Source organism: Hypomesus nipponensis, chromosome 7 (genome assembly GCF_054491055.1).
Source record: "Hypomesus nipponensis isolate SF chromosome 7, ASM5449105v1, whole genome shotgun sequence".
Classification (NCBI taxonomy): Eukaryota; Metazoa; Chordata; class Actinopteri; order Osmeriformes; family Osmeridae; genus Hypomesus; species Hypomesus nipponensis.
The window spans coordinates 3,414,157-3,436,308 of record NC_140367.1 but is presented as its reverse complement, the minus strand read 5'-3'; the positions used below and the strand labels follow the sequence as shown (position 1 = coordinate 3,436,308).

At 49.0% G+C, this 22,152-nt stretch overlaps 1 protein-coding gene across 1 annotated transcript; it reads right to left on the bottom strand.

Moving 5' to 3' along the window:
• Window positions 1–457: 457 nt before the first annotated feature.
• LOC146276364 (lysine-specific demethylase RSBN1L-like) lies at window positions 458–22,005 on the bottom strand. The gene is made up of 8 exons (XM_084701743.1): window positions 21,310–22,005; window positions 19,173–19,322; window positions 15,921–16,546; window positions 6,023–6,160; window positions 5,297–5,439; window positions 3,260–3,427; window positions 3,048–3,156; window positions 458–2,503 (listed from the first exon to the last, which is right to left on the bottom strand). The coding sequence occupies exons 1-8, from the start codon at window positions 21,830–21,832 to the stop codon at window positions 1,091–1,093; spliced, it is 3,270 nt and encodes a 1,089-aa protein (XP_084557869.1). The 5' UTR covers window positions 21,833–22,005; the 3' UTR covers window positions 458–1,090.
• Between the last annotated feature and the right edge of the window lie 147 nt (window positions 22,006–22,152).

The window sequence follows — 22,152 nt, the reverse complement described above, 5'->3', positions numbered from 1 at the left end:
ATCCCTAAAAAGCTGTTAGATGTGTGAAACCAAATCAACCCAGATTACTAACACTAAACATCAAACCGTGTCTGCAGTCTATACAGTGGCAGTTCTAGACACATTTTACTGGGGGGGCCAGTGTTTAATCAGAGGGCACATAAAAAAAATGGAAACAAATGATATTTCTCCCTCTTCCAGCTACTCAACTTTCTCAATACCTTGATGTTTCTCTCACTTTTTAAATTTACTGGGGAAAAAAAGTCTGCAATGGCCCTTCCTCGTTTCATGGCTGACTTCTACTAGAACAAAAACTTGTAAAAACAAAAAACATTCAGTCAGCTCAAGGGGGCCACAGGAGGGGCCAGGGACATTCTTACGGGGGCACTGGCCCCCGTAGGCCCCTGTGTAGAACTGCCCCTGAGTCTAACCCAGGACTGTACCTCAGCGATCAAGCAACAAAAACATGAGGCATTCAGGAAGTTGAACCTTTTTATTAGCCAGGTTCATATTTATGTAGAAATCACACTACAAGTTTCCTTACAAAACCTTAAATTACACAACAGTGCTGACAGCTAAAAGAAAAAACTACAAACCAAAACGGATATAAATAAGCTCTATGAAAAAAACTGTATATATATCTTAAACAATTCTGTCATTTTACAAAAAAATATATATGTTCATGTCAGCTCTGATAACATCAATGTTGACCTAAAAACGGAAAAATATATTATTCAATAACCTGTTTGTGTGTTTGAGAGCTGTAGTCAGAAGGCCAGTGTCCCTGGCGTTAAGTGCCTTGGGTAGTTCACAGTAACGGACAGGCACTGAGGAATGTTACAAGCTACATCTGCTGTGTTTAGTCCCAGGAGGATAGGGGGGCTACAATGGAGCCTTCCTTACATCATTACTGTACCAACTCAAACATGCTGCTAACAGGTTCTCTCTCTCTCTGGTTCTCTTCAAAGTATCTCTCTTCAAACTCTCTCACATTCACGCAGTCACTCACATTTACATACACTTCCTTCTAGCTCTCTTCTTCATCCTATCATATTAAAACATAATCCCAAGAGAAACTGAACCAATGAGCCATAAAACAGTTCTGTACAAATCAGTATAAAACATCTTTTCTCTGTTCATGCAGTTGTGGATTGAGAGGTCGTGGAGAGGGTGGAGTGTGGATGGCTAGGTGTGACGAGGATGGAGGGAGGAGGTGTGACGAGGAGGGAGGGAGGAGGGGGTTAGGAGAAGGTGGAGGTTGGGGGATGCATGGAGGATGGGAGGGGTGTGTTTGAAGGAGGTGGGGGGGGTAGGCGGGATATGATGGATAAGTGAGGGGGGGGACGTGAGAGGGGTGAGGTTGTGAGCCAGGAGAGTACGGCGGATGCTGTAAAGTGGAAGGGAAAGGTTGGGAGTGAGGTTGTAGATAGTTGGAGGGGTGATTTTGATGGGGGTGGGGGAAGGGAGAGGAGGGTGTCCGTGTGTCCAGGGGGACCACAGGGGGCTTGGGGAGGAGCCAGTCTTTGTCCCTGGGCTGGTCCAACCAGGGGCTCTGAGGCTGCGAGGCAGGGAGGGGAGCCTCAACACGGCTGAACGCTGCTGGTCTGGGAGGTATCAGGGAGGGGGGCATTGTCAACAGGGGGGAGCTGGCGTTTGAGGCAGAGACACTGGGGGGGAAGGGATGGGGAGGGGGAGGGGGGGAAATCGTTTGGTCAGGGGGAGAGGGACTCAAGGAAAGAGAGGAGGAGGGGTTGGAAGCTGTGGTTAAACTGGAAGAAGTGCTTTGATATTTTGAGCGAGGATGATGGTGTTGGTGTCGGTGATGATGATGATGATGATGCTGATGATATCCTTTGGGCCGGCTGTCATGTGACGGGGCTAGAGGTGTGGCCAGGGGCGGCGTCTCCAGTGAGGGGGGGTCCACAAGGTCAACTCTGCCCTCTGGAGGAGGGCCCCCCCTGTCTCTGTCCCTGGGGGGCTTGGGTCTGGAGTCTGTGGTGGAGGAGGTGGAGGGGGGAGGAGGAGGACACACAGCACCACCCTCGGTCGTCTGCTGCTTCAACAGTACCGCGTGACTCCTCTCTACCCTCCGCTCCTCCTTTTTCCTCCTCTCCTCCTCCATCTTCCTCTCCTCCTCCATCTTCCTCTCTTCTCTCCTTTCCTCCTTCACCCGTTGCTTCTCAGCTCCCTCGCAGACCTTCCTTTCCTCCTCCTCCTCCTCCTCCTCCTTCACCCTCCGTTTCTCCATCTTCTCCTCCTCCACCCTCGCCACCACCTCCACCCCCGTCTCCTCCCTCTCCTCCCCCGGCTCGCTCCTCTCCTCCGGGGGGGAGCAGGGGCCCTGGTGGTACTGCCGGAGGCGGATGTGCCAGGCCAGGCTGCAGACGGCAGAGACGGTCTTGAACTGGTGCACCACCCCCCGGGGGATGTAGTAGATGTCGTTGTCGTGGAGATGGATCCGGGCGTAGCGGATCCCTTCCCGTCTCAGCTGGTTCAGCTTGGCATCGTCCACCCACTGCACACACTGGTGGAGAAAGACCACACACACACACACACACACACACAACCTGCATGAGGGGACACACACACTGTGGTGTAGTACCAGGCTGGCCCAGCAGATGGCAGTGGTGGTCTGAGGAGGATCAGTTAGCTGGAAACGTAGGACCATCCAGGACTGATGTCTGATGTCTGCTGTGTGATCTAGAGTATCTTTTTGTTGGGAGTGTAACAACATGACAACTTGCCATGACAAGTGTGTGTGTGTGTTACCTGAAAGGTGACATGTGTGTGTGTTACCTGAGAGCGAGGTGTGTGTGTTACATGAGAGAGGTGTGTGTGTGTTACCTGAGAGCGAGGTGTGTGTGTTACATGAGAGAGGTGTGTGTGTGTTACCTGAGAGAGAGGTGTGTGTGTTACCTGAGAGAGAGGTGTGTGTGTGTTACCTGAGAGAGAGGTGTGTGTGTTACCTGAGAGAGAGGTGTGTGTGTGTCACCTGAAAGCGAGGTGTGTGTGTTACCTGAGAGAGAGGTGTGTGTGTGTTACCTGAGAGAGGTGTGTGTGTGTGTTACCTGAGAGAGAGGTGGTTCATACAGGTCCAGCTGCAGCCTCTGGACCACATCAGGGAAGTCTCCAGCGTGGAAGCAGATCACGTCTTTGGTCACACGAGGAGGCTCAGGCCTACACCAACACCAACACAGCCCAAAACAGCCCAGATCAGCATCAGACACACTGACCGTGCATAGTGGACCGCCTGAGCGTGAGTGTGTGTAGTGTAACGCACCCCTCTCCGCAGCGCACAGCCTTCAGCACCCCCACGGCGGCTGTGGTCTGCCTCTCGAAGCCCTGGCCGATGTGGTCGGCGTGCGCCCGTGTGCGGTCCTCAAACAGCATCTCCCGAGGCTCGCTAGCCCGCGGCAGGTACTGCAGGTTCTTGATCTCATTGGTTGACCTGGAGGAGGAAGGCAGGCAGGCAGGCACGACTATCAACAGCAGATAACTAACTATTGATTAACTCCGCTATCTAGTCCTGGACTCCTGGGTGGGGGGTTAGCATTAATTAATCTCCAAACAGCACTCACTGTCAGAAACACATCTCAAGGCAAAACAAGGAGGATGGAGGAGAAGAAAGGATAAGAGGGAGGGAGAGGAGGAAGAAGATTGGTAGGGGAGAGAGAGAGAGGGGACAAGATAGAAAAAGAGAAGGGGGGAGGGAAGAGAGCGGGGACGAGGGAGAGAGGTAAAGAGAGAGGAGGGGGACCAGGGGAGCGGTGCTGTTTAGTATGCAGTAGTAGACTGGAGGAGCCTGCCTGCCGTGATAAAGTAATGAATGCAAAGCTTGGCCCAACAGAAAGACAACCACAGCACTCCAGAGAGGGAGGGAGGGGAAGATGGGAGGGGAAGAGGGGAGAAGAGGGGAGGAGAGGAGGGGAGAAGGGAGGGAGGGAGAGAGGGAGAGAGGGAGAGAGGGAGAGAGGGAGGGAGGGAGGGAGGGAAATAGATGTAAAAAAACGACATGTGCCTGCTGCTACCAGAGAGCGCGGGTCTAGTCAAGATCTCCATCTTTCTTGTTCCTCCCCTTCTCCCTCCCTCCCTCCCTCTCCTCCCTCCTCCCTCTCTAGGTCCCCCTGCACATGATCTAGAGACCATGTGCGTTTCCTGCTCATACAGTAGCACCAGAGACTGCCCCCCCCCCCACACACACACACCATATGGTTAACATGATGTGAAGAGAGGTGTAGGAAGGAAAGCAGAGAGGAGGAGAAGGGGGAGAGAGTCCCTCTGGGTCCCCTCTCTCTCCTCTCCAGGAACAGACAGAGAGCTCTTGTCTCCAGGCCTCACACAAGTGTTTCTGACAGCCGGCAACCACACCGCTAACTGACCAACAGACAGACAGACAAGCAGACAGACAAACAAACAAGCAGACAGACAGACAGACAGACAGACAGAGAGACAAACAAGCAGACAGACAAGTAGACAGACAGACAAGTAGACAGACAGACAAGCAGACAGACAGAAATGTAACAAACAGACAGATCAGCAGACATAAATGAAACAGACGGACAATAAACAGACTCAAAATAAACAGTCAAACAGTCTCAAACATACAAACAGCCAGAAGCCAACAAACAGCGGTGAAACCATTCCTTCTCAATTAGCTGTCCAGTACACCCTCTCTCCTACTTTCATGTCAAAACAGATATATCATATTACTGTCATTAAAACTGACACATCCCTGTCTGCATTACAGAACAAAGGCACAAATGAGACACGATCAAACAGGATTTACAAATGTGTGTGTGTGTGCCCCAGGAGTAGAGGAACTTGGTGGATAGTGTGTGTGTATAGGTCTGCTGGCTTTCTCTGTCATCAGAGTGTTAACAACAACATGACACAATCACAGAGAGACAAGCAGGAGGCAGGGACACACGCATGCAGCAGGATTCATCTGCTGCTCTGTCGCAGAGGAGACAATGACATAGTCAGAAACAGAGATGTGCTAATTGTCTAATCCTGGGTCGTACAGAGGAGGCAGACACGCACACACACAAACACAAACAATGGGTCATTTCTGGTTGTGTGTGTGGAAAGGCCAGGAAAGGCTCTTTAAGGAGAACAGGGCTGGATATCTAGCCAGAACGAGGGAACGTTCTGCACTGGTGTAAAAACAGACTCTGTGTTTAAGCAGAACAAACACTTAAGCTGCAGCCAATATAAACACATGCACTACGGAGCCAGAATCCCCTCTGAGCCCCTCAATCCCTCAGTGCTGAGGGTGTGTGCGAGTGTGTGTGTGTGTGTGTGGAGTGTGAAAGCCCACCTTTTCCTTTTGAAGGGGGACTTGGGCATGTCAGCCACAGGGATCATCTGCTCTCCAGGCCGCACCCACATGATGGGCCCGTCGTCACTGTCCGTCGGGCTCTTCAGACGCAGGCTGGAGAAGGTTCCCCATGGCAACGTCCGCTGACGGGTGAAAGAACACACACGTTTAGCTCTCTGCTGGCTGGGAACTGCAGAGAAACACTGTTTATTCTCCCCTGCACTTGTGCAGAATCAGAGCTGCCCTCTGCTGTTCTTCTGGTGAGTCCAGATCTTGGCATTAGGACAGCTGTAACCTTCTGCCTTGTTCGATAAAAGGTCAAAAATCTAACGATGTTGCCTAACATCACTTGTGTTCCATTGTAGTCCTAACATCACTTGTGTTCCATTGTAGTCCTAACATCACTTGTGTTCCATTGTAGTCCTAACATCACTTGTGTTCCATTGTAGTCCTAACATCACTTGTGTTCCATTGTAGTCCTAACATCACTTGTGTTCCATTGTAGTCCTAACATCACTTGTGTTCCATTGTAGTCCTAACATCACTTGTGTTCCATTGTAGTCCTAACATCACTTGTGTTCCATTGTAGTCCTGACATCACTTGTGTTCCATTGTAGTCCTAACATCACTTGTGTTCCATTGTAGTCCTAACATCACTTGTGTTCCATTGTAGTCCTGACATCACTTGTGTTCCATTGTAGTCCTAACACCATTGTGACCTCTCACCTCCAGGAAGGGCGACTCCTCCAGCATGCTGAGGAACTCTGGGAAGTAATCCCCCACTTCCTCGTCCACAGCGCCCACCAGACTGATCTGCCGCATGGCACCCACACGATACGTCCCATGGGAGTAGGTTCTCTTCACCTAGAAACCACACAGAACACACAGGGACATGTCAGCACCTTAACTGAACCATGCCGGGCTCACCCGGAACAGCAGGCAACACAGCATTCAGATCCAGCTTCAGGAATGTGACCCAGAACAGCTGCCTGCTGGAAGGTACAGCACTACTTTGTTTGCAGCTGCAGTAATTCAAATGTTTTCGTATGCAAGCCGAGACTGTGATAGCATCTCGTTTTCCTATGTATCTGGCCACAAGACAATTCAGGTCTACACAAGCCCAGGTGATTTATCCAGTTCCAGGCTGTTAGACAGCATGGAGAACATGAAGTGTAGAAAGGCACATTTCCGTTTCTGTTTGGTACAGACGTGAGCTGCCATGACAACAGAACACAGAGCCAGCTGATTAGTATACATTCCCCATTTCCTGGTAATGATCAACAAATTTAGGCTAATTAAGCACACACACACACACCTGTAGTGACCATGGCCTCATGTTACCTCATGCTGGGCAGTGGTCTGTTAGCACACACACACTTACTTTTACAGTAATGAGCTCACTCACAGATGCAGACCAAACACACACACACACACGTGGCAGCCCCTGCGGAGGGTCTGACACCTGGCACTGAGCAGACACGCTGGGCTCTTCACAGGTTTCCAGTAAGAGACTCCCTCTTATTCTCTGTCCCCTGACCTCCCCCACCCCCCCTCCCCCACCTCCTCCCCCACCCACCCCCACCTGCCTCTCTAAGACGACACTCCAGCAGGATGTATCCACCCCCCCTCCTCCCCGTCTCATTCTCTCCTCCACCCTCTCTCTCTCCCTCCCTCCCTTCCCAACACTACTTCAGCCTGTAGGCCACCCCAACCCCCACCACCCTCCCTCCACCAGATGCTCATATCTCCCCTGTTGCTCCTTATGTTAACACCATTACAAGATGCGTCACAGTGTGCGGCGCCCGAGTCTGCCTTCGGTTTCCTGGGCCCTGCTTACATAACGCGGTGTTGAGCAGCAGGACATGGTGTACCGTATTATGACACGCCATGTGACACACGGAGCTTTCCGAGCCGCGCCTCAACGTATACTGTACCGCTGTAAGCGCTCACTCTCTGTAGTGTAACCATCCATCGCTATTGCACTCCCCGCACTGTGTCTCTGAGGTGAATCCATTACGGGGTAAGCTCTGTGCTGTCGTGTTGCTGCTGGGGCTGTTTCCGTGGCGGATGGGCAGGAGAGGGTGAGAGACTCAGAGACATGTTGGCTGGGCGTGTCGGCTTTCACGCATTGTAAAGTTTATCGAATTTCATGCTCCAGGGGCCCATATCTGAGATTTATCGTTGGACCGGAACGGCTCCTCCCGTGAAACACACACGGACAGACGACCGGCACACACACACACACACACACACACACACACACACACACACACACACACACACATGCACATATATATAGAAGAGAAGACAGACATACAAGCGCGCGCACACACACACAGTAGTAGAGCGATAGACAGAAGGTCAGGGTTTGCAGAATGCTTGCTAATCAGAAGCAGGAGTGTGAGAATGTTATCACCTGTGACTGGCTAGTGAAAGCTTGGTGCAGAAACACCCATAGCTCAAAAGAAGGTCGAGAAATAAAGAGAGATAAACAGATGGGAGAGAGAGAGGGAAAAACTAGGAGAGAAGGTGTGTGTTTGTTTGTGTGAGTATTTAAAGAGCCTGCTAAACCAGTAGGACATGTTTCACAGCACCTGGCTTGTCAAGGTCGGAGAAGCAGACCTGCTTGCTGGCCAGAAGGGAATACCCTCTAGCAACCACAATCTCCCTCCCTCTCTCTCTATACCTTCCCCCTCTTTATCTATCCATCGAGCTCTCCTTCCTCGTTCTACCTTCCCCCTCTCCATCTATCCAGATCTCTCTCCTCCCTCTACCTCTCCCTTCCCCCTTTCCCTCCCCTCCCACAGCCCGGCTCTCCTCTCACCTCAGAGAGATTAATATCACCCTCACTATCCTTACAGTCAGTGTGCGCCTGTGTGGGCTTCGCTTTTGTGTGTGTGCTTCCATACTCTCCTGGATGGCTTATACTACACTACTCACCTTCCATACTCTCCTGGATGGCTTATACTACACTACACACCTTCCATACTCTCCTGGATGGCTTATACTACACTACACACCTTCCATACTCTCCTGGATGGCTTATACTACACTACACACCTTCCATACTCTCCTGGATGGCTTATACTACACTACACACCTTCCAGACTATCCTGGATGGCTTATACTACACTACACACCTTCCATACTCTCCTGGATGGCTTATACTACACTACACACCTTCCATACTCTCCTGGATGGCTTATACTACACTACACACCTTCCATACTCTCCTGGATGGCTTATACTACACTACACACCTTCCATACTCTCCTGGATGGCTTATACTACACTACACACCTTCCATACTCTCCTGGATGGCTTATACTACACTACACACCTTCCAGACTATCCTAGATGGCTTATACTACACTACACACCTTCCATACTCTCCTGGATGGCTTATACTACACTACACACCTTCCAGACTCTCCTGGATGGCTTATACTACACTACACACCTTCCAGACTATCCTGGATGGCTTATACTACACTACACACCTTCCATACTCTCCTGGATGGCTTATACTACACTACACACCTTCCAGACTATCCTGGATGGCTTATACTACACTACACACCTTCCAGACTATCCTGGATCGCTTATACTACACTACACACCTTCCAGACTATCCTGGATGGCTTATACTACACTACACACCTTCCATACTCTCCTGGATGGCTTATACTACACTACACACCTTCCATACTCTCCTGGATGGCTTATACTACACTACACACCTTCCAGACTATCCTGGATGGCTTATACTACACTACACACCTTCCAGACTATCCTGGATGGCTTATACTACACTACACACCTTCCAGACTATCCTGGATGGCTTATACTACACTACACACCTTCCATACTCTCCTGGATGGCTTATACTACACTACACACCTTCCATACTCTCCTGGATGGCTTATACTACACTACACACCTTCCAGACTATCCTGGATTGCTTATACTACACTACACACCTTCCATACTCTCCTGGATGGCTTATACTACACTACACACCTTCCAGACTATCCTGGATGGCTTATACTACACTACACACCTTCCATACTCTCCTGGATGGCTTATACTACACTACACACCTTCCATACTCTCCTGGATGGCTTATACTACACTACACACCTTCCAGACTATCCTGGATGGCTTATACTACACTACACACCTTCCATACTCTCCTGGATGGCTTATACTACACTACACACCTTCCATACTCTCCTGGATGGCTTATACTACACTACACACCTTCCATACTCTCCTGGATGGCTTATACTACACTACACACCTTCCATACTCTCCTGGATGGCTTATACTACACTACACACCTTCCAGACTATCCTGGATGGCTTATACTACACTACACACCTTCCATACTCTCCTGGATGGCTTATACTACACTACACACCTTCCATACTCTCCTGGATGGCTTATACTACACTACACACCTTCCATACTCTCCTGGATGGCTTATACTACACTACACCTTCCTCAAGCCCCATCACAGGGAGAGAGGGGGAGGAAGAGATGCAGAAACAAAGAAAAAGAAGGGTAAAGAAAGAAAGGGAGGCACTGCCAAATGAAAGAAAGATGTGTACTTTTGGCTTTTTCTCTTTGTGGATGTTCAGAGATTTTCTGTTTAAATGAGGAAATAAAAATGTCAGGAAAGAAAAAAAAACTTCTGTTTCACAAGCATGATTGGAGGGTATGTCAGTCTTCCAAAATCCCAACTAAGCCACCAGTACGTGCTTCCATTTGAATCCATCTGGGTGTGTTTACCAGGACAGGGAGTTGATCTGGCAGAGCAAAAGTTCAAGTGAGTTGGCCCTCAAGTCTTTCCCACTTGGCCTCTCTCCCTCCCATACTCCCTCCCACTCTCCCTTCCTCTCTCCCTTCCTCTCTCCCTTCCTCTCTCCCTCCCATACTCCCTCCCTCTCCCTTTCGCTCTCCCATACTCCCTCCCTCTCTCTCTCCCTTCCTCTCTCCCTCTCTCTCTCCCTTCCTCTCTCCCTCTCTCTCTCTCCCTTCCTCTCTCCCTCTCCCTCCCATACTCTCCCCTTGCCAGCCAGGAACCCAGGAAGAGAGGAGGAGGAAGGATGGGGGGAGCGGAGGAGAGGAAGAGGGCAAGCCGACATCCCACAATGTGGCACAAGGCGGAAGAGGCTAACACTAGCTCCAGAAAGAGAGAGAGGGAGAGAGAAATCTAGCAGCAACATCGGTCCTTGAGTTCACTCTCCCACTTCTCCAACTCTCTCACCACTTCTCAAGCTGGCTGGAAAATGGAGAGTGTGTGTCTGTGTGTGTGTGTGTGTGTGTGTCTGTAGAAACAGAGGAATCTCCCTGTTCTGCAGTAAAAGCCACAGGCGCCTTTACTGGGAGCGAAGGAGAAACGGAACAGAGAAGTAAAGGATGTGTCATAGAAAGAGAGATATGGGTTCTGTCTCCTCTGTGACAGGATTGCATAATGTAGGCCTGACTGAGAGTGTGTGTGTGTGTAAGTGTGTGAGTGAGAGACACAGAGAGAGACACAAAGAGAGAGAGAGAGAGAGAGAGAGAGAGAGAGAGAGAGATAAACAAGTGTTGAAGGAGAGGGGGACTCTTGCCTGCTCTTGTTTGAGCAGGACTGCTGCAGCTGTCCAGTCAGACAGTGAGAGTGTGTCTGTGTGTGTGTACACAGTTTGGGCTGTTGCCACGAGCTGTGCTGAACGCAGAGCCCTGGTGTCCAGACCAAACCAAACCAGGCCCTGACCAGAGCAGCAACAGCAACACAGCTATCACACACAGCTTGGTCTCCTCTCCATCTGTCTTTCTCCCTCCTTCCTTCCCTCCCTCTCCCTTACCCCCCCCCTCCCACTCTCTCTCCCTCTCTCTCTTCCTCACTCACAAACTATTCTCAACTAAAGGTGTGGTGGAATGCTCTGCACATGAAAAAATATCAAATGACTTCAAGTGCTTCAGAGTGCTCTGCAAACAGCTGTAAAGTGGCAGTTTCAGCTAGCTGATGCAGGCATTCAGCCCTTCTAGAAAATCCAACGTTCTAGAACCCAGATGTTAGCAGCTGCACTCTCCACTCCTTTCAGAGTTTTACCATTCGACTTGTGGCGGCTCCACCACCTGCCTCTGTCTCTCTCTGTCTCTCTGTGTCTCTTTCTCCCACTCTCTATCTCTCTATCTCTCAGGGGTTCCTCCAACCTGTGAGTGCAGCTGTGCAGAGAAATACTAACACTGTCACCTCATCCTGGGTTCACTAGCCGCTTACAGTTCCCCCGACACAGTCGATGCCTTCTCTCACCAACCAGCAGCCACCAAACGCCGCTATGTAACATGCATGTGTACATGCACGTGTGCAAAAACCATGCATGTGGACTGGTGGTCAATCATTCAGAGTGAGGTGGAAGTAAAGAGCCAGTGAGACCAGATGTGATAGTGAGACCTAAGACGTGACACAAGCCACCGGTTAAAGGAACGTCAATATTTCCCGGGCCTAGACCACCTGTGTGTGCTGAGAGGTGTCGGCTGCTGGTTTGTGGTTAATGACATGTTGCTGAGTTGTGGGTGTTATTCAAGCCAAGTTGTTCTGTCATGGAATACCACATCGTCCTCCGCTTAATGCTACAGCTGCAATTTCAAAACGGTTGTCCTGGGAGATATAGCTGGTTAATAGGCAAAGGTTTTTCTGCCTGAGACTAAATCAATAGCCCAACACAGGTCCTATTCCCTGTGCTCACGTCCTTGTTTTCTTAACTACTTTCTAGATTCTGTCTAGGTCTACCAGGACTTTCAAAACGGGTTTTATTTATTTACCAAGAAAGAAAATGATTCCCCAGTTTTATGGTTGTCTTGGTTCAGGAGGTGTTTTCCTTCCACACCAAATCTTGTTAGCTTAAGGCTAGGCTACTGTAAAAATAACAAAAAGCATAACACAAAGGAGTTGGAAGCTTGCCATTTGTGTCAATGGAGGTGGGCCTACTTTGTTTAACACAAACAGAAATACATGTAATTTTGTAGACTGTTCTAGGTCACCCATCTCTGGTGCCTGTCCGAGATCAACGGTGCAGTGTCTACCACAAATGAATGTACTGTACGATAAGTATTAGAGACCTAGATCAGGTCTGTTTGAGCCTGTTGGGGGTTGTGTAGCCTGCTTGTTATGCAACCCTAACTAGAAAGCTGCATGTAACATAGCAGTTCTGTCTGATAAAGTCACAACATAATGGTGATTCCACTGGCACAGCATGGCCACAGCCTTGAGGCTGTTTATCCTCTGATACTGTCACTTTAGCTGCATGAAAGAGAGAGAGAGAGGGTGAGAGAGAGGGAGAGAGAGAGAGAGAGAGAGAGAGAGAGAGAGAGAGCGAGAGAAAGAGAGCCTTTACAACAAAAACTGAAAATTACCCCAAAGGTCAAGTGGAAGAAATTACAAAACGTTGAACCAGTTAAAATCCAGCAGGAGCGAGGGATGAAGGGAAGGAGTGAGGGAGACAGAGACTGGTGAAGGAGGGAGGGATAGAGAGAGAGAGAGAGACAGAGACAGAGAGAGAGAGAGAGAGAGAGAGAGAGAGAGACAGAGAGAGAGGGGAGCAGTTAGAGCAGCCTCCTCTGCAGTGCCTCCTGTTCTACACCACCAGTATTCCCACATCCACCCCCTTTTTCATAACGCTCCATTTTCAGAAAAAAAAAAGTGCGTTGCTAGGAAACTCGGGTGAATGTGAGAGTGAGCGAGAGAGAGAGAGAGAGAGAGAGAGAGCAAAAGAAAGGAGAATGAGAGAAAGAGAGAGAGTAGAGCGAGAGGAAGTATGTGTCAGCGGCGTGCAGAAAAGAGCGGGAGAAAGAGAGGAGGGAAACAGCGTGAGGCTCAGAAGAATAATCCAGTGAGACACTACAGCAGGCAGCAGCTCCAGACCTACACACTCACACACTCTGACACACACACACACACACAGTCACTGACCCCACTGACACACTGCCAGCAACACTGACCCACTCCTGACACTAGCTGTCTGGTGCTATACTACAGACCATTATAACATCTTACCCAGACACTATACTACAGACCATTATAACATCTTACCCAGACACTATACTACAGACCATTATAACATCTTACCCAGACACTATACTACAGACCATTATAACATCTTACCCAGACACTATACTACAGACCATTATAACATCTTACCCAGACACTATACTACAGACCATTATAACATCTTACCCAGACACTATACTACAGACCATTATAACATCTTACCCAGACACTATACTACAGACCATAATATGTGTGGGAGTCAGGTGGCTGAGCGGTTAGGGAATCGGGCTAGTAATCAGACGGTTGCCAGTTTGATTCCTGGCCGTGCTAAAATGACATTGTGTCCATGGGCAAGGCACTTCACCCTACTTGCCTCGGAGGAATGTCCCTGTACTTACTGTAAGTTGCTCTGGATAAGAGCGTCTGCTGAATGACTAAATGTAAATGTAACATCTTACTACAGACCATAATAACATCTTACCCAGACTCTATACAACAGACCATCATCCAAAACTATCTTACCCCACAAGGAGAAAGCCGATCAGCGTGGTCAATGATTCCCTCCCTTCTGGCTCTCAGAGAGCTGCTGTAAACAGAGCTGTTACCCCAGAGCTGTGTGTGTGTGCACGCATGTGTGCTAGAGCCCGACCGAGAAAATGATTTTTAAGGCCGATATCGATACAAATATTTGGTGATTTAAAAATCCGATATACCGATGTATCGGCCGATATAAAAAAATATTTTAAAAATCCAGAAACGTGTAACAAAACAAACAGATTACCCTAACATTAGTTATTAATAGTTTACATTTAGTAATTTTTTACAGACGTTGTTACCCAGAGCAACTTACAGTAAGGACAGGGATATTCCCCGAGGCAAGTAGGGTGAAGTGCCTTGCCCAAGGACACAACGTAATTTGACGAACCTGCAACTTTCTAATTAATAGCCTGATTCCCTAACCGCTCAGCCATCTGACTCCTGTTATTATTTCCTCACTAAAGCAATATGCAGTTTAAAAATAAAGTTGTTCGTTTTATGGTCACAACAGAACAGGAATATCAAAATATATAAAAGTTCTGATAAATAAAATGTATAAAAATACAAACTTATGTAACTTAAAGTCCTTTGAACAAAAAAAAACACAATAATACTATTGTACATTTTTTTTTTATATCAAAAAAATACTTTTATATTCATTCATCGCCAATTATAAATGCCGATACCGATAGATTGGAAAATGCCCAATATCGGTATATAGGTCGGTCTCTAATGTGTGTGTGTGTGTGTGCGCGCATGTTCCTGGCCCGTAGATAATCACTCTCTTTGTAGAGACACTTCAGTTCCCCTTCTGTGTGTTGAAGGAGGGGCCCAACAGCTGTTCCTTACACAGACCACATCCTCCCTCCACACACACACACACTAATACATACCGCCACACGTACATGCACAGCATCTGTTTGAAATACATCTTATTGCTGGCCAGGCATATTACAGAGGTTGAGTTTCTATTAATGAGTGTAAGAGCTGTAAACACAGCCAGCCAAGGAACATTCACCAATGCAGTGTCCTGTGGTGCTAATCAGGTCATCCACATTACCAGACTGACTATGGCCCGCTTAGCATTCTGTTTGAAATTCTGATTTCAGAAAACATTGTAAATACTAACAGCTTGAGAGGTGGCATATAATCAATCTGTAAAAAAATTACCTTTATTTAGTGTAGAAGAAAATTGTCAAAACAAATCTGAGTGCAAAATCAACTGTGGACCATCACAGATCTGCGGTTAAGCCCTCTCTAATCATCCAGTCACCCCCTAACTGTGTGTGCGTGCAAGTGTTCCCTGAACAGTAAATTAGTGAACTCCCACCTTAGTTTCCTCCTTTCAGTCGCAGCTCTCATCTCATTAAGAAACAAACATCCCGGATCACACACACACACACTCATATACACCACTCAGTCCCTCACTCACTCACACACACACACACACACACACACACACACAAACAGTCCCCAGTCTGGCGGGTGCTGACCGTTGTGATCTGATTATTGTTACATCATGAGACTAAATGTCAAGAGAATCCGCTGGTATTTCCAGGTCTAAATCAGGCCTTTCTTCCTCACAGACCCTCGTGTAGAGTCCTGGGAAGAAGCTGGCATTTTACTGGACCTCTTCCTCAACTTTGGCCTGAGAGTTCTGTCTAAGGGCTGTTCAGCTGAACTCACAAAACACTTTCATCCTGTCAACAACAAGCAATGTGTACCCATTCTCCCAACTCAGCTGAGAAACAGGCTTTCGACCTAGCTCCTGGAACTATGTTGACATAGTCAGGCCAGATCTGAGTTAGCTGTAGACCTTGTTTCCCAGGCTTTATTCCTCCCTCCCTCACTTCCTTCTCTCTTCATCCGTCTCTTCCCTCCACCCTGGCAGTGAAGTCATCTGCCTGTTCCAGTGTTGTAAAGTGTACCATGGTGGTCATCTAAAATATACTTTCTACCCCCAAGCATCATTTCCCTCATCCATCCACCCTATTTCACCCAACCAATGCCTCTCTGTCTTCTCCAGTCAAGACCAGGTCCTCCTACCTGAGAGGTGAAGTTGGCCATGGTGGTGGTCTCGATATCCTTCTTCCCCAGGATCTCCATCTTGACGTGCGAGGAGGGGAACTTGCAGGAGAAGTAGTCCAGGAAATCTGGAAGGTAGCAGGCTGCTCCGTGGACGATGCCCATCACGTAGTGTGCAGCCTGGGCCTGGTCTTCGCTGAAGGTGAGGGTGACAAACTCCTGGGCGAACCTCTGCCTCTCTTGGGGGGTCAGGGCCTCCAGCTCTCTGTTGTAGGCGTGGGCCACCAGGGCCCCTCCGTTGGGCTGCTCCTCCACGTGGACCAGGCGGCTGAACTCCATGCCGGCCAGCCCAGGGTAGGAGCACTGTCCCTGGGGGGGCTTTGGGTCTGAGTCCCTGGAGGGGGTCTTGTCGTGTTTCGGGAGGGCCAAGGGGTTGTTCTGAATGGGGAGGGGGGGTTTGAAGTCCCCCTTGTGGGAAGGAGAAAGGTGCTTGGCAGGGAGGAGGCCAGCACAGGCCGTCTGGCTAGACCTGTGGTACATCTTGGGGCGCCTCCGTCTCTCCACTTCTTTGTGTTTCTTTTTCTTTTTCTTCTTCACCTTTTTGATCTGCAGCTCCTCCGAGTTTATTTCGGGCTTCTCTTTATCGCCTGGAACAGAGGACGGTGGGAGAGAGAGGGAGCCAGGGGGATGGAAGAAAAAGAGTAGGAGACAGAGAGGGAGAGAACAAGGTGTTAGACTGAAGACTGAAAACACTGTCGCTGCCAGGGCAGAGCACATCACGCTGAGCTGTTCATTCAGACTCCACTGACGTATCAGGAGAGCAGTAGATTACAGTAACCACAGGGTACACACACAGCTGCTGCTGCTACCCCTTGGAGAAGTCAAACAGAGAGAGAGAGAGGGGTAGAGAGAGAGAGAAAGAAAGTAGTGAGAGAGAGAGAGAGAGAGAGAGAGAGAGAGAGAGAGAGAGAGAGAAAGGAGAGAAAGGAGCAAGAGAAAGGAGAGAGAAAGAAAGAGGTGGTGTTGTTTAGCTTCTCACCCTGACCACAGATGATTATCGTCTCATGTTTCGAGGAGGCCTCCTTACTAACCCTGAACCCTCATCTCCAGAGCAGGATCTGAAACTCACTTTCCTCCTCGTCTGGACCATACTACTGTCTGTGTGAGGGCAGCTGGCAGCTATGAGACAGCACATCATATAGAACTGCATGCAAAGTACATTCTATCAGGCTGGCATATTTAACTGGCTGCTTGGCAGGCTGACCATGTTTATTTTGGTAGCTCAGAGCACATGACTGTGTGTGTGAGTGTGTGTGTGTGTGTGTGTGTGTGTGTGTGTGTGTGTGTGTGTGCATGCGCGTTATGGCCTGCTGCTTCAAAGAAGTAGCTGCAGCCTCAGTCCAACCCGGGTGACTGCTGCAAGCTATTAAGCCACAAACTGAAACACACACGCACACACTGCCCTCCCTTTCCCCTCCCCCCACACATCCACACCAACACATACTGTACACAACCCCACACACACACATATTTGCCATGGGAGAAGGACATTGACACATGTCCAGAATATGTAAGTAATCAGAAAGACAGACAGACACAGAGAGAGAGAGAGAGAGAGAGAGAGAGAGACACAGAGAGAGAGAGAGAGAGAGAGAGAGAGAGAGAGAGAGAGAGAGAGAGAGAGAGAGAGAGAGAGAGAGAGAGAGAGAGAGAGAGAGAAAGACAGAGACAGAGACAGAGACAGAGACTAGCTTCTAATCCATCTCAGACCACCCTTCCCCCTACCGTGGCGCACACACACACTCTAGTGTAAAGTAGCTTGACAGCGGGCCAGACACAGTCATTTAAACCATCATGGCTGTTTCACAGAGCAGAAGTCATCATGGATAAATACATAACGTGCATACATGCGTTTCCACACACAGGCACATGCACAGCGCATGTGGCTCGCGGCAGGAAAGACGCCAGACTGAAAGCAGATCATCTCACTGCTCCTTGGCCAATTCTCTGATGGAACAAATAAAACTAACATAATTTTTACGTGATAATATGTTTAGTGGCAAAAGCGAGATAAAGAGAGAGATCTGTCTGGCCTCTGAGACAGATAGAGGGAACTAGAGAAACAGAATACAGTCAAGCTCTGAAACCACTAATGAAGGGACAGTTAGATAGAACACTGGCTTTTCCCTAGACTGAAATGGGACAAACACACACACACACAGACAGACATACACACACACACACAGCTTCTCGGGGGCAGGACTGTGGTGTTGCTCTTGGCTAACTGGCAGTTGGATGATCTCATCTGATCTTCAGAAGATGCCTCATAGTGTAAGGCTGTAAATACTCTCTCTCTCTCAAACACAGGCAGAGTCACTGCCATTCTCATATTAACCTTCCAGCATCATTGTGATCCACCCGAAACACTCGTCTTTAACCTCTTACACACCAAAAACAAGTGTTTTTGAACTGGGGAAACAACCCCCGCCTGACTGGGTCACCGCCGTGCCGTCCCCACTCAGCACAACAAGGAGGGCCGTTTCCTCATCACTAAAACCCTGGAGAGACAGACGAGTAGCACACAAGACAGCGTGTAGACGGCTCCATCACAGACGAGGGTGGTGGAACACAGGACAGCGTGGAGACGGCTCCATCACAGACGAGGGTGGTGGAACACAGGACAGCGTGGAGACGGCTCCATCACAGACGAGGGTGGTGGAACACAGGACAGCGTGGAGACGGCTCCATCACAGACGAGGGTGGTGGAAGAGAGAGGCACTGCATTGTCTGAGACACTGAATCATTTGCAGCGCTGAGCCTGTGAACTTTGCTAACAATTCAGCCAGGTGGACAGGACCGTGCGCTGGCCAGATTAACTCAGCGGCCCTGACAGTGTGTGTGTGTGTGTGTGTGTGTGTGTGTGTGTGTGTGTGTGTGTGTGTGTGTGTGCATGTCGAGAGGAAGGGAAATTCTAGTTGGGGGATGTGGTGGACTGTCAATGAGGAAATGAAGTCTGCACGGCTTGTGTTTTGACACAAGTCTGACCTTATGAAGGGTGGCTCCTTCTGTTAACACACACACATACACGCATGGATTGAGCTGCAAGCATGTACATGCGCATACGTGTCCATGCAGAGTTTGCATATAGTATCTAGTCTAGTGTGGGTGGGTGGAAGTTGTGTGTGTGTGTGGGAGGGTTGTGTGTGTGGTGGAGATGTGTGTGTGTGTGTGTGTGTGTGTGTGTGTGCGGCAGGTGGAGTTGACAGCACGTACCTTTTTGCAGAAGCTTGACCTCCCCGTTCTCCCTCTTTATCTCATTCATTGCTTTGTGTTTTTTCTTCTCTTTCTCCCTCTCTTTGTCTTTCACTTTCTCCTTGTCCTTTTTGTTCTCCCTCTCTTTCGGTGTCTCCATGGTGTGGTGGTCTGAGAGGCAGAGAGGGGGGGCAGAGAGGGGCGGGGAGAGGGGGGGTCACGTCAGGGTTCAGATTAAAGTAGCTTTAGAGCTGGTTATAATAAGCACGGTGTTTGGGTTGCATGTGGACATTTTCACGTCCCTATATTTACATTTATTTACAATACATTTGGGAGGACAATTTATAAATGCCTCAAATGCATCACACCGGTAGTCGAGCAAAAGGCTCCAAACTGCACTACATTTTCATTTAGCAGACGCTCTTATCCAGAGCGACTTACAGTAAATACAGACATTCCCCCCGAGGCAAGTAGGGTGAAGTGCCTTGCCCAAGAACATAATTTGGCATGGCGGGGAATCGATCCGGCAACCTTCTGATTACTAGTCCAACTCCCTCACCACTCAGCCATCTGACACCTCGAGGACTAGGAAGTGGTTGAAGAGGATCCCATTCACGGCACACTTTGCAGACTTAAGTGTGTGTTAGTGTGTGTGTGTGTGTGTGTGTGTGTGTGTGTGTGTGTGTGTATGCAGGCACGTGTGTGTACAGTGACCTAATGAACCGATGGCTGAGATCACTAGTATGAGGCAGCAGATGACATCACTGTCTATCTGTCACAAGCAGACTGCCATTATGCTTCAAGCCCTTAGGTCACTGGAAGGCCAGACTACAACCAGGCTGACCAGGGAGCTCCGCAGCGTTGGGGTAGGTTGGTAGCTAGCTGGCTGGATGACTGGCTAATCTGGATCGATGTATGAATCTCTTACTGGCAGGCTGGCTCACTGCCTGGTTGCCTGGCTACCTACCTGGCTGGCTACAAGATTGGATGGATTTTTGGGCAGCTTGACGGATAGATGGATGACTATCTGACTGACTGGCTTACTCTCCACAAACTTTAGGAGCAAGGACATGATCCAGGACCATCTTGCAGCTTAATCCACTTGACTCCATGTTACACGCAGCCAGGAGAGAATACAGTCTGAACTGATGTCACTCGTGTTCTCCAATTACTGGAATCAGCGACTCATGAAAATGGTCTATGTCCATCAGGCAGAGGGGCCAGGGGCAAACCGCATGAATAACATCCTTTGTTATGACAACTAGGAACGAAAATCTCTAGGGTCAATTGTCTACAGAAATGAGGTAGAAATGTTATCAGTGACTCTGGTTTGTCTAACGGTGAGACAGATAGCTGTTCGCAGCTGTTTGGGTTGTATTAGGGGGGCGTGGTGGCTAACATAAACAACATGGACGGGCGTTGGTTTATAACAACGTAAATACTCCGTTAAATTGAAATGGTCTTCCAACACGACCCTCCTAATACCACTATCGGCAAACCAGTTTGTAATTATTTCCCCACTAACTCGCCGTTTCCTCGGCCATTATAACACTATTACGCCGCGAAAGCGTTATGTACACCATTACATTTGTTTCGCGCTGGTTGTTTATTGTGTGTTGTGTTAACAGTTTAAACACAATTAGGTATGCTTCAACGCTGTAATGTTTCCAATCCTTCTTAGCTAAACAATTTCAACTCTACACGGACATTCTGCCCAGATTTGAGAGCTTCTAGACCTCGCTGCGGGTTCAGGAGCGGGTGAACACGCAGCCATCAGCCAACGACTGACTAAACTCCAACACAACCCCTAACGCTAGTCAGTTACATCGTAACGATAACAGACAGAAACATCCAAATTCAAAACGTACAATAATAACGGGAATTTGTATTCATTTCAACTGGTCAATATATTATCTATACAATTCCGTCCCCTTACAAATTAACCGCAGTTTTATTCACATGAACATATTTCTCGCCACGGGCCTCGCATGCTCGTGTCCAGCGAGTAGACAAGTAGCTTGCTACTCCTACTGTACAGCTAACTGAATGGCGGGCAACGGGGTTGCTTGTTTGAAAGCTACAAAAATACAAGCCTAACTTTCTTCGAATATGTTGCTAGTAGTCAAGCGACAACAAAACACTATCGACTACAGCCTACCTTTTTGCACCAACTTCACTTCTCCGTTTTCCCTCTTCATCCCCGGAGACGTAACATTAACGTTATTGAGACTAATAATATTTGTCCCGGGTCCTGGAGGTTTGTGTTTCTTCTTATCTCTCTCCTTCTCTTTATCGCGTTTATCCTTGGGTTTTTTAAGTTTGGCAGGCGAGGATAGGAGGAAATCGCTTTGCTTGAAGACTTTGTGGATGGGAGGCTTCTGGTGAGGCGCCGAGGGGTTGGTCGCCTTAACCGGACCGATGCTCCATGTTGTCGGGCTACTGTAAGTCTGGCTTGGCTCCTGCTTCGCCCCAGCGTTGACTCCCACTCCAGGTCCTCCATTGCCATTTAGTTTCTTGGGCTTAAGACTCTTTTCGTCGCTCCGGACTTTCTTGGGCGGCGGCGGCTGATGGTCCCGGGAGGACTGCGGCCGTGCCTGTGAAGCTTTCTTAGACTCTTTCGGTTTGGCGAGCGGGCTTTTAGCCGCTGCACCAAAGTGAATGAAGCCCAGTGACTCCGCCATCTTGGGGCTCACTCTCTCTCTCTATTTACTCTTCTGAGCGCTGGTGCTGTTTTGCGCGAGACGGGGGAGGGGGCGGGGTGGCGAGCTCGCGCGCTGATGACAGGCAGGCAAAACGGTTGAGGGAGCCGAGCCGAGGCGGAGTCTGTTGCGACTGTACTTAGCTTCGTCGGTGGGAGGAGTAACGGGGATAGGCTGGGCATGGAGTTATTACATCAGGAGACTACGGGTATGTCGCAGAAAAGGAGGGAACGCTGCATAAAGCTTCAGTGGTGACATTATGATAAATATGCTGTTCTTTTTCATGCAGATGATAAGAATAG